The 16,970-nt window shown below is 35.4% G+C and overlaps 1 protein-coding gene across 2 annotated transcripts in view; it reads right to left on the minus strand.

The window, feature by feature from the left end:
* The window catches only part of LOC149789813 (adhesion G protein-coupled receptor G2-like), a 58,479-nt gene that overhangs the window by 17,328 nt on the left and 24,181 nt on the right, over nucleotides 1–16,970 (minus strand). The window contains exons 5-11 of one of the 2 annotated variants that reach the window (XM_089971805.1): nucleotides 11,795–11,899; nucleotides 10,533–10,678; nucleotides 9,949–10,092; nucleotides 4,316–4,410; nucleotides 3,076–3,323; nucleotides 2,211–2,383; nucleotides 283–429 (exon numbers count right to left, since the gene is read on the minus strand). In XM_089971805.1, coding sequence (XP_089827931.1) covers nucleotides 283–429; nucleotides 2,211–2,383; nucleotides 3,076–3,323; nucleotides 4,316–4,410; nucleotides 9,949–10,092; nucleotides 10,533–10,678; nucleotides 11,795–11,899 — 1,058 coding nt within the window. Of the gene's footprint in view, nucleotides 1–282; nucleotides 442–2,210; nucleotides 2,384–3,075; nucleotides 3,324–4,315; nucleotides 4,411–9,948; nucleotides 10,093–10,532; nucleotides 10,679–11,794; nucleotides 11,900–16,970 lie in introns of both variants that reach the window. The other variant, XM_089971804.1, reaches the window with a different exon arrangement.

Here is a 16,970-nt window from a genome sequence, read left to right on the forward strand (position 1 = left end):
TCCCCGAGGCGGAGGCTCTAACCACTAGGCCACCTGAGCGGTTGTCAATCTAGATTTTTCTTATTATACATGAGTGTGTATTAACCACAGTGCAAATGCAAATGGCAATAGAGAGATTTCACATTGATTATGAACCTGTATTAATATTAAATGCATATACACTCGAAATATGTGTATTGTATCATAAGATATGAATGCGTAATAATATTAAATGAAGATACAAATCACAGTATAGGGTTTTCCTCATCAGAAACGAAAGCGTTACACCAAGCAATAACTTACAATAAGAAGAGCAAAATTTGTAAGATGGTTGCACTTGCAGATATGACGTCCATCATCCACGCTATGTGTACAACCCTTTGTTGACCAGCCTCCTGCGTTTTCATTCCCTGTGTAGTTCCAATGGCCGCACACAACATCTTTATGCTCCTGGTTCGGGAATTGCGTATTTCATATGCAATAACGAATCATCTTATATATATATATATATATATATATATATATATATATATATATATATATATATATATATATATATATATTCTACCGTAACCTATATGTATTTATCATCATTCATCTAGGTTTGAATTTATGACCGTGTTATTACAATACCAACCTGCATACGTATGTCTGTTTATTAGTGTTAATTCAGTACCAAATTGCACACTTAAGCCTGTTTATAACCGTGTTATCAAAAATACCCAACTGTGCAACTAAGTTTTTTTTAAATAAAATAACTGTGTTATTAAAATACACAATTACATAAGTATGTCTACTTATAATCGAGTTATTACAATACCCAATAAAACACGTATGTCTGTTTATTACCTTATGTTACAATATCCAATTACAAACGTAGGTATGCATATGACCTGTTATTCCGATTCCCAATTACAAAATGTGTCTTAATAACCGGGTCATTGCAATAATCAATTGCATATGCTTGCCTGAGTAACGACCGTGTTCTTTCAATGCCCACGTACATGGGTTCGCATGTTTATAACCGTGTTATTTCAATAGCCAAATGCACGTGTATGATTGTTCAAAACCGTTCTTTTGATACCCCATTACATTCGTTTGCCTTTTTATAACTGTGTTATCAAAATATACCCAACTGTATACGAATGTATGTTTATGACCGTTTCATTAAATTACCAAATTATGTTTATAACGGTGTTGTTATAATAACCAGTTACACACATTCCTGTTTATTACCATTTTATTTCAATCCCCAGTTACATATGGATGATTGTTTAGACTGTTAATTAAGACGCCCAGTTACACACTTATGCCTCTTTATAACTGTGTCATTACATTCCCAATTGCATTCTTACGTCTGTTTATGACCGTGATATTATATTATCCAGTTACCAACGTATGCCTGTTTATGGCCCTGTTATCCGAGTGCCCAATGACACACGTATGCTTGTTTTTGACAGTTATTACAATACCCAATGACACACGTATTTCTTTTTTAATCGAGTGATTCCTATCCCCAATTACACCAATTTCATCAACGTGTAAGTGTGGATTAAGAACTATTCCATGTAGCTATTCTTAAATTTTGCTTGAACAGAGCTTAATCATACGGATTGTTTTTCTTTTCTTGAAATACATCTTCATTTTTGTACTCATAATATAAAATTATACGATTTTCTACCTTGTATTACGAATACAACATGGCAAAAAGTTCTATCTTGTATTATATAATATTAAAACGGTAGGAAGTACTAGTTTGTGTACGTACTATAATTACTACTTTGTATTAGATAATATTAATATGGTAAGAATTACTACTTTGTATTACATACTTTTAAAATGGTAAGTATTATTACATAATATAAATGGAAACAATATCTTCTATTAAATAACATATAATGATAATACTTTCTATTTCGCAATACAAGTAAGCAATTGATAAAGGCGACATTCATATGGATAAGTTGATATCAGGGCAGATATGCGTTATGTATCCCTTTCTTGTTGAGTATGGATGTAACTCGGATCCGCATTAGCGAACTTGGAATACAACACTAAATTCAAATGTGGATAATAACATGCAAAACTATATTACAACATACAAAATATAATGCAACACAAAATAAAACAACACAAAATGATGTGATGTAAGACGACGCAAGCCAACACGTATAGGACATTACTATTCAATACAATACAATACAATACAATACAATACAATACAATCAAACCTTGAGTGGCAGAAAAATTGCCGTAACAGTACTGTTTCCCAAGTTGGCAAATGGAGTTCCATTTTTAGAAAGCCTGGCCGCTACAACTCTGCTGATAGTTTCGTATCGGTTGGTGTCGTCAACGAACATTTTAGTGTCGTAATACAAATGCATAGCAAGACGACTTTTAGAACCTTAAGTTAAAGAAAAGAAACAATCAGGCAAATATAGATATGCAGTTTGAAATAAGAAATAGCGTGTAAAGTCGTAATATTTAACACGATTTTGTTATGTAGGCAAAAAGCAACATCAAGAAACTTCTTGAAAAGCAAATGCCAATTTAATTTTGATGTTTTGTAATTGCAGATCGTTAATCGTGGTATCAACATTAAAGAGGTGGAAATTTGCAAACAGGTAACGAGAATATTACAAAATTTATACCGCAAATTAAGGTGTAAACGAAATATGTTGTTGGTGCAGAAGTTTATGTTCGAATTTAGCAGTCCCAGATGATCATATGCCCATATATCCAGATGCCCTTATGCCCATATACCCAGATGCCCTTGTGCTCGTATACCCTGTTGCCCAGAAGAAAAATCTACGTCTTTTGAGAACGAAGTTAGGTCAGCTTGAGACTAAATAAGGTGTCCGTGTTAATCATATGAGATGTATAATACTATTTAGCAAACTACAATACAGACGAGTAACAACGATTTGGTATGTACCTCATAAATACGAAATAAAAACGTGATATATAGCAGACACCCTTCCTACTAAGTCTCCATGTCCTATATGGTTTGGAAAATGACAGATGAAGATGTCTGTGTCAACATTGTATGTTTATATAGGTATTATTATTAGTATTTTATTGTCATAATATACGTACCTTTTAGAACTTTTGGATCAATATAAATGGCGGTATCAACTCTGTTTAGATTGTCTGGAGCAGTATTAAGTGTATTGAAGGAGTCATTTCCCATTGGATTCCCGTTAACCTGAGTGAACTCTAGACCAGTGATGTTTGGTTCAGTTTGCTCCCAGATTACCGCCGCTAAGTTGGGCTTGATTATTCTTAATTGTCCCGGCTGAGACAAGTTCACATTATTTGACATGTCGTCTACGGCTCGTACAATCCTGAATAACAATGAGCAGAATTGGATTTTATTTATTTTCCTTTCTTAAAGTGGAACTCAAAATAAAAGCAATGTGGCAAAAATGGTGTTTTACTACGTTTGACATGAATTTCAGGCCAACTCTACCAATACATGGTTGGAATAGTGAGGGCATCTCTTGAATAAAAATCTGCTTCGCTCGTGATTTGCATTATTCGACAGATCACCATTTTGTGGTATTGAAATTTGCCATTTCTTTTAAAACTTTTGCCACGATCCTTGACCTGTCCTACTTTTTAATGAAAGAATCTTTAGGAACTGCGCAAAACAGATTTGTGGAGTTTTGCATAACAATCAATCAATTCAAACAAGAGCTTGTGTCTTTCCCAATCATCGCGACTTGATTTCATGGCCCAATATGTACCAAAGAGTTTGTAGGGAGGTGCTGAACTTATTTGCTGGGAATGCGGTTGGCTACAGAAGGAAAAAGGTTTCCAAATGATGACCAGGTGCATTTTTATGAAGGAAGAACATAAAGAAAGGCAACAACCAAATGTATTACTTTAGTTTCCTTGGAGACGGATATGTTTTAGCAAACATTTAATTAATTAAACGAACACATAAATAGCGCACGTGAAGTGTAGGCTATTTTACAGCTGAGAACTACACAGGCTGAAAAAAAGGATCAAAGTCATTCAATATCTAGCATTATGAATTTGCGAGTACGAAGGCGCTGACTGGTGCAAAATATCTTTGATGGCCACGAGACCATATTATATTGGTTTGCCAATATATTTCGGGGACCGGCGAAGTAAAGAAAACGTTGAAGCAGTTTGACTATATGCAGTTCAAGATAGAATCAGGCCTGTGGAGTGAGAAACTATAAACGCATATATTGAAACTGTGACCAGTGTTTAGGGAACAATATTCCAAGCACTTTATAATAGAAGTTAATATTATTAGTTCCAATATGAAGGTAACAAATTTAGTGAGTTAACATAGTTTAAACCTCACCTGTTCGAGGCACTGGAGATTTCTTGCGCTGAATGAATTATATGAGGGTCTAATTGCAGCATGTTGTTTGCTACTGTGATAATACCATCTAGTACCTGAACAAGGAGTACATGAAAAATATGAGCTCAGTGTAAGATAATATTTAATTAAATAACACAAAATACTACAAGAATAAACTGTCAGGATGTACATAAGGCAGCTATTCACACACGGTCACGATAACAATGACTGTTGTTATTTTACTTCAGATTCAGTGGATTTCACCTTCAAACAGTAACAAAATAATATCTGATTTGATGTTTTTTTCTGACTAATAATTTTTGTGTGTATGCTGTGGAGAATCTGTTACATATGTTTTTATAAAAGCACGTTCGGGTTTGGTTTGGTTTGTTGTTTTACGGCACAGAAAAGCAAGTATATTTCCTACTATACTTTCAATGTATCTCTTATCGAGTGAATAAAACCGCTGCTCGAGCGTCATTTGAAGTCTATTGTTTTACACTATTCCCAATAAACCGATTAAAACAATTTTATCAACAGAAGGGCTATTAAACGAGAGAATACTACAAATAATGTTCTCTAACAACCTAATGATCTCACAACACGAAACTCTGATTTCACACTTGAATGGTTTTATCGTGTTACACGTTTGTATGACTTATCAAAATGCATTTCCAAGTCGAATAGTAGTGCTTCACACCATGTAATAAAACGGCCTAACTACCGAACACAAACAATATTGCCATCTCAAATTATTAAACATTTATACCTAAATGGTGTCAGAGAATTCCTTTTGACATGAAGTAAGAGAGGGTTAATTGTATGAAACTAATTCATATTATCATACATTCTGGTGATAATTATCCTTTAACTGCTCCTAGAACAGGTCAGTTATTCTGGATGAGAATTATTGTCCCAACACCGACTCCAAATAATCACAATCACTCAAAAGAATCTAACAACAACGTTATAAATTTAGCACATATTCTAGGTTTATTCCAGTATCCACGACTACGAAAATCACTCGTGATCAGATATGTCATACTTCTGGTTATCAATCGCAAGTAATTACTCTAAGAGATATAACAAATCAAATGCTTGATTCCTGACTCATAATAAGTGGATCTGATCCTGTATATCTGCCACCTTCCGTCGAAATAAAGATACGCCATAATCAGTTCAATACAGATTAAGTACATTTAACGAACAACACAAAACTACATAAAGTTCGACAAAACATGACATTGCTTTCATTGAGTTAACAATGCTGCAAACGTTCGTATATGAATAGCAGGTATAAAGGTCACTCATACATATCAACATAATATTTGTGAGCGAGGTATAACAAATTACGAAAAGACGACAGCCAGATCAGAGTACCCGTGCTCTAGTACTGATTGATCGACAAGTTAGACTAAGCAAACTAAATAAATGAGAGCCTCTCACTGCCGATTCAACACATATGCATGGAATATCGTTGGTAGAATCAGCGAGCCGCCAACAGACAGTCAAACACGCAGGCATCACCTGCTACCACACCGAAGATACCACAGGTCAAACTATATCGATCCTAATTGCCTGTCCGACAATTGTCTATATAAACCGACGCAGTTTCAACCTACCACTGTTGACGAGCTTCTGACATCGCATCATTTCTACCAGCCACAAGACTGCCCAATACGACGTCAACAAAACCTGGTGCGTCCACACTACACAGCTCTCAAAAACCTGGCAGTGTCATTACGCCGTTTTCAAATTTGTTTGCCTTGCTATTACTGACATAGGTCACGGCCTCTATCCACTGTGACTTGTGCACATTTTAGAAAGCACGCCACATATTAAGTGCAAACTGTGGATTATTAATCAACTAAAGCGAAATGGCCAAACAATGACCGGATTCATATTAGATAGGCGCATTTACCCAGTGCAATACCATGTAAAACCAGAAAAACACTACTAAGGAAAACGTTCTAATGAGCTTTTAGTGTACGTAAATATGCTACGAAGCACCTTATCTGTGCTCATAGTTGTCAGTTGTTTTCCATTTCTGCCATTCCATTCTAGAACTCGGCCTCGCTAATTATTTTATTCTAGATCGCCAACGAATACATTTTACGGATCGTGTTGAGACGGACGTTCTGAATATATACTTATTCGTGAATGTAACTGTATATAAATGATTTTGCTAGCACCACCAGATACACCAGTTATTATTGATATAGCCTGGTAATAATTCCAATTCGTGCGTCTACGATGGTTGTTGTGGCTGCAATTCCTCTCACACTAAGACCAGCAGTTGTTGCCACGTCTCCCATAAATAGCATCTACGACATAGCAAACGTGTTTTTATTTCACGAGTAGCGTTCTTCTCTTGGTGATTTCTTTGTGGGAATTCTTATTCCGCGTTGATTTATTCTACGACGGTAACAACGGAGTCCATTACTATTAATAATACAATCGAGTAATGAAATTGTACGACAGTCAGATCCTGTTCTGAACAATCACGTCCATGAGTAATATGCACTTCTAAGCAAGTACCCTTTTTACCTGACACAACTGTCGTATTATTATATAAAATCTCTGCCTGAAGAATATTTAAGTTTTCATCAATTCTACGTTTTCTCTGAGTCTACCATTACGATAATATAAAATATGGGTGGATCTTGGTTACAAACATTTTCGCATGTGTAGTGAATAGTTTGATTTCATCCTAAGAATTAGAGCAAGATTGGTACATTCAGTAAATATAGGTAAGGATCCATTCTCGACTGCATACCGATACGGATTTAGCCAACTATCAACCTCCGGGAAAGCTTATGAGGCCAGTGGATGCACATTATTCATATCATGTGTATATTCTAGATATTCTTGATCAACTTCAGAGACGTATCTGTGGTTACTGTTCATGTTGTAATCGTGTATTATGCTTTTGTGCGTGAATGTGTGCTGGATGAATCCACTGTAACCACCAAGAAGTAACGGTACATCATTGCCCATGCATGAAGGACACACACACACACACACACATATATATATATATATATATATATATATATATATATATATATATATATATATATATATATATACAATGTAACTGTTGTTCAACGGGATCTACGCCCTCTGCGACTCGGTTATTTGTGCGCGCCTATATTTGTTCGCCATAGAAATCCTGACACGAAGTTTTGGTCAATGTCAGTGTGCAATTCCAGCTCGGTTTTGGTTTTTGACAACAACGCTTCCCAATCATTTTACGGTGATAGAAAGTAATGTCCGGGACCTAACTTGTACACGTGCATTTCAGTAACAAGTAATTTCTCAAACTCATCAGGTGGCACAATCATGTCAGAGCGCATATATGGATCGTGATAGTCACCCATGGCTTTATATTCAAATGCGGACCAAAGATTGCTTGCGTGCGTGTGTTATCGTTGGCTGAAATGCCTTCACGTGACAGCGACAAATAAAATGCTTTAACCGGTGGCAACCGAATTTCAGCAAACTTTCTCCGTCGCTCATGTACTAGAATAGATGCACACCTTTTTCGTTAATAAGTCAATGTTTTAAGGGTGGACTTTCTAGTCGCTACTCAGGCACAGCATGTTTTCCACCATTAGATTGCTCGCTAACTTGTGAAATTATGGGACTGTAACAAATCGATGAATTGGAATTGTCCTGGCAGATACGTCATGTATTGTTCCATGTTGTTTGGAGTAACACTTATTGGTGTGTTCAATGCCGTTTCTACTGCATGCATAATCAAGTGACCATCAAGAACTACAGGGATTATATTTTGTTGGGGTAAATATTTAATCATAGATTACAAAAGGTGTGTGCGGCCACTTTGTATGCGCCAGTGATGTGACATTGATAAAGAACTCAAGAAGATTTACTTCCATACTCAGCTCGATCCAATGGACCATCACGGATCCCATAATTAGTGACTAGAGAAAAATCACGAATGTTGTCATAATCATATTGAGCAGGTGAATATAGGTGTTGTCGAATCGATTTTTCTGTAACCTCTAACGATTTAAGAAACACCTCAACGGTCTCCTTGTCACGATACAACATTGTTGGCTCAGTTTGCCCGTCGGATCTGACTTCAGTATAACAAAAATGGCACGAGACTTGTTCATCGAGTTCAGTTGTATTTGTTTTATTTGTCAAGTCATGGTTGTTGGAAGTAAACCTAGGTGCATATGCGTCTCTCACAGTAAAGTTGAGACATTCCGCGTAGATTATATATGGAACTGTCAACCTTTGTTGTATAGCAGTAAATTTGAACATGTTTTACATGGTAATGACATTATTGTCCACGGCTGGTTTTCACTGATCCCCCCACAGTTGCATTATGGTTAGTGTCCAGTGGTTCGTTGTTAAATGCATGCATGCAATGTCTGCATGACAAGTTCGTATGTGTGTGCTTGCTTTGTCGGTTCAGCAACCTGGCAAAATTCTTTAACGATAAGTAAGCCGATGCAGATTATGAGTCTTTCGTATTACTCCGCAAGAACAGATCAATCTTGGTTCGATCATGTTTTCCATGTGGTGATAGTGCACGCAGGTAATAGTCTGATTTGCAAGTAAATACATTAAAGGCAATGTAAGACAAAATGTGTTACTAATTAGATGTGTGTCCCTACTAAACACTCTAGAAAGTATGTTACCAAATTAAATTCACCAAGCTGCCGCCGGAATTGTTGAGGTTGGTTTTGATTATCACTAACTGAATATAACCCTGACTATCACTAGCCGAATATAACACTGACAAATTGGCCGATTCAGACGTTGATGATTAAAATTACTTACATTTATTACTGACCCTGGTGGGACCTACTTTGGTATTGGTATGTAAATGGATCCGCGAAACGTGTGATATGGAGGGACATCTACCCCGACATGGGAACACCTATCAAGAATTCTTACTTAATCTCCATTAGTGTATTTTCCAAACGTACATTTTCCCCATTATTTCAATGCAGTTATCAATTTCATCATTGATTGCCTTGGCTTCTTTACTGTTCAACATTGTGAATCCACTGTGTAGTCGCTTTAAATCCACTCATAACCAAATGTACGTTAAGAGCAAAATCAGTTTCAACAAAGAGTGGCCAGAACGTTGTATCACCGTATGATCACACAACAGCTCTCTAGCGACTCTTCCTGATTGCCATGTGCGATGAACTGCCACGTGATTTTCTAATTCACCATTAGGCGCATGAAACTTGTATTCAAGTACGTGTTATTGCTGTGTTTTTTCAAGAACCTACTCAGCAGCCTCAGTAGAATAGCAGATGCAATACATTTTTATTCATCCCGATGACGGTTTTGGCATTCCTCAATATCATTTCAACCGCGGTACTGTTCACCCTAAAAAGCTTACTGTCGCAAGCATGTCGCTTTGCTTGCATCTGTTCGTATTTGTATATTGCGCTCACATGCAAACTATTCCAGTTGTTGTAGTATTAACAGTTGTTGTATGAGCAACCAGAAATGAGTAATCAGAGACAACAAGTTGATCCATTGTAACTATGGATCTCAATAATTCAAGAATGTCACCTGTTCAAGCACGCATACAGGCTAACAAAAATATAAACTTGTATGTAATATATGCATTTATAGTAACTTACGTTTGACGGTAAAGAGGAGATATGCTGTAACTTTTCCAGGATTTGTGCTGTGTATAAAACGTCAGCATTTCTCATTTGGGGAGCACGCGTCAAGTTTGCCATGTCATTTATTATTTTCGTAGCATTTTGTACATCTACATCAGTCTACAAATAAATGTATACCCCAAAACAGATGAAAGGTTGACAAACCTTGCTCAAATGGACAAAATACAAATTTACTGATACCAAAGAGAGCAAAACCCAAATCTTCTGAATTAGTTAAAGTGAATATATTATATTAGTGAACTAGAGACAGACAAAGTGACACACAAAGGGAGAAAATTTATGTACTACTCTGTCTGTTTTAAAAATGGAGAAATCTTCTGAATCGTTTAAAGTGAAAATATATATTTTCTCATTTTCTCAATTATTTATCTTGGACAGCAAATATTGTTTTTAATTAGCATAACCTAATTTTCTCAAAACTATTTATTAGATATGTATAGCCTTATGGAAACTTTTCAACGTGAGACAGAGAGAGAGAGAGAGAGAGATTTGTACACATGTTGAAAAAATGAAATATTAGTAGAAATGTATTATATTACCTCTGAAAGATGTATCAGAGCTTGGGACTGACTGGAATATTCAAGGCTTGGTGCTTGTTGACAGTCATTTGCAAATGTAACATCACCCCAACTGGCTCCGGTGACATAATCACATAAACATGGGGCGGAGGCGAAAGCACGTGCGCCTGAAAAATACATGCTAAGAAACAATTTGCATTTGGCTGGATTAGATACTATCAAGTTGAAGTTAAAATATTATTTGCCGCCCAACCATAGGGACCAATAGAAAAGATTATGTTTCAGATTTGTCAAGAAAATATCTTAATCTGTTGTTAATACCTTATTATTCTGATAAATAAACAAGTAGAGAATTCGTGACCAATGTGTTACGTGGCATATCAATACAAATGACGAATATATTGGCAACTAGCCGAGTGGGTTAGATGGTTAAAGTCGAAGAAACATCTTTAATTATGACTTTTGGGTTCATATCCATGGGGTGATGATTTAATTTATCAAGTGCTTCAAGGAAAAACTCAGTTGAATGCCTGGCGAGCGCATAAAGAAAGAAGACGAACACTACCTCGTTTCGTAGATCTGCCATAATTAAAGACTTAGTATTGAATAATCTTGCTTACTTGGAAGGACATTTAAATCTCAATGACAGTTAATCATATTTGATATAATTAAACTGTTTGTTTTAATTACGTATGAGTGATGGCTGTAAAAAAAAACAGAATGTAAGAACGAATATGAGTTAGGTCAGCTGAAGAAAGAAAACAAGTCTGATATAATGGTTGTTGTGAGTCAATTATGTAATGCATTACAGAGTCAAGCATGTAGCACATAGGTGAATTCATTATGTAACACAGACACCAACATAAACACAAACAAATAGATATATATAGATGTAATTCAATCACTTTTGCATGGGATGGGTTGTTGTTGTTGGTTTTGGGGTTTTACGCCATTTCTCAGCACATGATAGTCTACGCATGGCGGCCAGCAAACTGGTGGAGGAAAAAACCCTGTAATAAACAACGATCCACGCTAAGCTACTAGGAGCTTTCGTTCGTACCTACATTGGTTGATCACGAGACTCGAGCACAAGCGGACAGAAGTGAGATGCAACTGATTGATAAAGGCGAGCGCTTTAGACCACTCGTCACAAAGGGCAACTGTTCTGCGTAGGGAACCTAAATTTCTCCATGTTTAAAACAGACAGAGTAGTAAATAAATTTTCTCTTCCTGTCTCTCTGTGTGTCTCTAGTTATCGAGTATAATGTACAAAATGTTCATACCTGGATTACAACGGTTCCAGCTGTAGCCAGTGAAGTTAACTCTTGTGAATGGGATAATAACTTGCGATGAGCTATTGGTCATATTTATTCTCATGGTAGGACAAACTGAAATATTCCGAGAAAACAAAATTGGAAATAAAAAAAGATCTCTGAAACGGTTTCTGACCTTGCCCAACCTGGGTCCGAAGGAAATAAAATTCCACATTTGATCGGGCTATTTAGATAACTTTAGAACCATACCAGAGAACATTAGTGTCATAGTTTATAGTACTCTTTAAAACGCATATGGTTTTGTAATGAGATGGTCATGTTAGAAATAGTATTATCTACAAAGTGTTTTGAATTTTAATGCGAAAATGATTTGGTGATATCTATTCCAGCGTTCATGTGTATGAATCGAAAAGCGCAGTAAATTTAAATTTTAGTTCGCATTACTTGGCCATGGTTGTGTCTATGAGATGCATAAGGTGATTCGGGGTCTTTTCGAGTACACTGGATCCTTTGGGGTACTGGATGTATCAGGGTCCGACTCAGATATTTACCAAACACTGACAAAGAACACTGCAAACTAGTTTTTCGACTAGCCTTTGACAATGACACAACGGGAGTCAAACTTGCATAGGCCAATATAAAACTCGTTCTGTACAGTTCGTTGTCAGATGTGCACTTAAAGTTTACCAAAACTCTGAATGTATCGTCGAAGCATTGCCCTTGGGTAATAGTATCCGCCACACAAGATTCGTGTACTTTTGGAACGAATTAAGGCTCTTTAAAGCGTATTTGATTACATCATTGACATTTCCTATACGTTTCTTTGATTTATTCGTGCATCTAAATATGCCGTTGGGGATCTAGGAATAAGCTCTTTCATCTCTTGTCTATTTATTTTTTGCGTTTAGCAATGTGTTAAGTTCAGCTTATTATGCAAGCGATTTATCGGGCTGTACTTGTAATGAGGAGCGGGTTAGTTTCCTGCTTGCGGCGAATTGTGAGTTATTCACTGATCTATAAAGCAGCAACGCCTGCGACAGCAGCTGCGATACGGCTATCTTTCTCGTCTTCAACCAAACCTGCAATTTCAGCTTCTCGTGCTCGTGGATGAATTTGGATATATAAAGTTTGCTAGGGTTTCAAGAAGCTGTCTCCTATTAACCGGTCATTGCTGATCAGAGGAAAGTTGTTAGGTAATAATAAATCAAGTATACCATCATTTCACACATTTGACAGTACTCTTTAACAAGTTTGTGGTTTTATTGTGAGATGCTCATGTTGGAAAGAGTATTATCCGGGTATTTAACATTAAAAGAAATATCGCCTTTCGGGTTGTGCTTGTGAATTGGTATCCTTGAGATTATAGGCACGCTATTAATAGTAAGCTGTTGCACAAGATATACTTAAAGTCGAGCAAATATGTGCAGTCCATATCAATTTGAGAGATTTCAGGTCGACCCCACATCAGCACAGAGTCTGCCAAACGACATGCTAGAAGACCTGCACGTTATTGAGGCCAAGTAGGTCTCAAATATTGATGCGTGTCTTGTACTTTTATTTGTCATCACTCTTACGTGACCCGATTAGATTACATGTATTCTTGTACATCTTACTCAAGGATGGCTGTCTCCTTTATTATTAATAAACAAATATAATTTTCTACGAGGTAGAATCACACTGTTAATATTATGATCTATAATGTGATGCCCTAAGTATCATGGCCACTACGCACACTAACAGGTAAATGAAAAATCTCATATTTGAAGTTAAGAAGATGATGGAAAAAATACGTTCGCAGGCTACTATTAGAAGCCAATATAAAATACATGCCATATACATATACTATTTCATGACTTAATGTAAGACTCCATGCAATGGTAGGCATATATTTACTTTAAATAATAACTCATAGTTCTTTAAATATTTGCTAGCGCACTCATCAGACAAATAATTCGTGTAGCTTTTATGCTGGCAAATAGCAATTTTGCCAAGTTATTGTATTAAGACAATACATATACTATTTGCGGAGTTGGCAAGAAATAATTATTACTTTGCTTGATTACATTAGTAACTGATTATTTATGTTACATATTGGCAAAATAGGTTATTTGTCTTTATTGAACACGTCTACATACAAAAGTCATCCTGACTGACCACAATTGTACAGATTAGATATGTTATGCGAAGTCTCAAAAATAAAATCGGCGAAAAACATTTCGCATGTGTATAGGTTGAGTCTGTATTACACTCCGAATAAAAACTAATAGTGTTATAAGGACGGTTTTGTTAGTTATTGATATAGGTCACAGTGTTCTACTCTATTTGAGTATCCTCTTGATGGTAAGTTTCTCCAATTAAAATATGAGGGCTTTTGGAAACTATTATGTTGGTTAGAGGTTTGTATCTTGGACCAATAACCAATATTTTGCTTTAAAAACATGAAAACTCCTTTGTGTCGTTAAGCATTCGGTGCATATTACAAAGAACTTTCTGATGATATGACAATACCCGCGTTAATCGAGTATGGCATAACAATATCCTCGTTATCTGAGTATGGCATGACAACACCAGCGTTATTTGAGTATGGCATGCCAATACCAGCGTTATTTGAATATGGCATGACAACACCAGCGTTATTTGAGTATGGCATAATAATACCAGCGTTATTTGAGTATAGCATGAGAATGCTTGCGTTTTTTGAGTATGGCATGAAAACACCAGCGTTATTTGAGTATGGCATTGACAACACCAGTATTGTTTGAGTATGGCATGAAAACACCAGCGTTATTTGAGTACGACATTGACAACACCAGTATTGTTTGAGTATGGCATGAAAACACCAGCGTTATTTGAGTACGAAATTGACAACACCAGTATTGTTTGAGTATGGCATGAAAACACCAGCGTTATTTGAGTACGGCATTGACAACACCAGCTTTATTTGAGTATAGCATGACATCATCAGCGTTATAAGATTAAGATATATTTATACTGAGTTTATATTAGAGTGAATTTCATAAATAATTTCACACATCTCATAACTATGTGTAAACAAACTTTGATGTTTCTGTTTCATGGTGTTTAAAATAAAATAGGAATTTATGAATATTTCCATAAACCTTGCTATGATATAACATAAAGATGTGTCGTGACTTTTTGAATAAAATGGAAAATAAAAGATTGTGATTTTAACGTCAAGATGTAAAAATTTTCGAAACAGGAATAAAGTGGCTAATAAAGACTTTAAATGAAAAATACCGTAATACACACAGAAAAGAATGTAATGAAAACCATTATCTTTCTAAAATCACATATATTTGCATTAGGCATTATAATGTTACAGATTACAAATAAATAATTAATGTTGTATATGAAGACAAATATATTTAATTACTAATTACAAACTGAGAACATAATGTGTGTATAAATAAAACAAAGAAAGGCAAGAAAAGGCTGAAATAATACATATTTAAAAATAGATAATCGAAACGCTTTAAATGTTGTAATAAATTAGACAACCAAGTTGTTCGATCCGCGATAATGTTGGGGCTTGTTTATAATGATATATCATTGCAAGGCTGGTCAGGACTGTATTTTTTGTGTTTGCTCTTCGACCTGTCTGTCAAAAAGTGGGAGTTAATTCATTTGAAATACAAATAAATGACTTTGCGATAATTTTTGCGACATTCATAACGTTGTATATTTGTAACAAATAGATAAAGGTTTACGGTACTGTAGTGCAGAGTTTGTATAATTGCATGCATTGTAAAGTTCACGAAACCTTTTTAATGTGGCAACTTATAAGCTGAATTAATGCATAAACATCTTGGCTTTAAGATGATCCGATGAGTTAATTGTTGAATAATTGCTAGAAATACATTTAAAGTGGGTACTGTTTTAATTGAAACTTATAGGTCACGAACTGCTACTAAAATATCACGTGACCACATAAAATGCAACATCATGTTCTTGTGGGCGATTTATGAGTCACATTCTCGTAATTAAAATATCTACAGTAAACAAAAATGGCATTCGCACGAAGGAATAAACACGTAAATGTCGTCGGCCTTGGTCGCGTTTCGAAAAAAGTGTGAAGTGTTGTCAGAGAAATATAATGGAAGTTATCATAGGTTCGTCGTGGGGACCAGTTTGTTAGAAGGAGAGGATTAGATGGAGAAGTTAGAAATGTCATTAGTGAACAACTAGACCAATGTTTATATTATAAAGTTTGATCAATTTGTCATAGGTCTTATTTCTACGTTTGAAAGCATTGTTTTATTATTATTATTATTATTATTATTATTATTATTATTATTAATTTTATTATTATCATAGGACAATGGTTTGATTTGCTTTGCAAGCACTGTTTTAAAATTATTATTATTATTATTATTATTATAATTATCATTATTATTATTATTATTATTATTATCAAAAGGACAAGAATTTGATTTGCTTCGCTACGTTTCAAATCTCTATATGACCGGAATGTTAATAATTCACTCAGTAAATGCGTTGTGTGAGAGGTTGTGTGTAGAGATGGGTATGTAACAGCTTACCCAGTTTATTTGTCTACATCTACATTAACTGCGTGTGAGCGCACACTGGCCTAAGTGGTTAGAACGTCAGTCTCGCTTGCAAGAGGTTTCGGGTTCGAACACACCAACCCACACACCAGAGCAATGGAACAAACACATTGCTTCCAGAAATGGTAAGTAATCTCTGCATGTAAATGTGTAGAACAAATACTACTGTTTGATGTTGAACAGTTCAGTGGGTTGTCTATATCTACTTGTAAAATTGATTCTGTAAAAGTTTCTACTTTCATGCTTATGATAGGGTGGATGATAAGTGTATTTCACGTGTTTCAGCTATTAGTAAATTCATTATCAAACATTGAAATGACAACATTATTGAAAAGATCTCTAGTTATGATGGTAAATGAAGTTATGTGTTATGAGAGCATAAGGGCTAGCAGTTGCCATTGTTATGGTATTGCTTGGTCTGCAATCAAGGTAGTTTATTTGTGTTAAAACATGTCAGGGTTGTTACCATAATATAACTTGCTAACTTGCTAAAAGTAAAAACGTCGGTTGTAAGTATTTATTTAACTAATACAGAACAAAGAAATATATACAAATTATAAACAACTGAAAGTTTATTTATTACAAAATAATGTAGCTGC

The sequence above is a fragment of the Sinohyriopsis cumingii genome, chromosome 10, assembly GCF_028554795.1.
Source record: "Sinohyriopsis cumingii isolate HCF-2022 chromosome 10, ASM2855479v2, whole genome shotgun sequence".
NCBI classification, from domain to species: Eukaryota; Metazoa; Mollusca; class Bivalvia; order Unionida; family Unionidae; genus Sinohyriopsis; species Sinohyriopsis cumingii.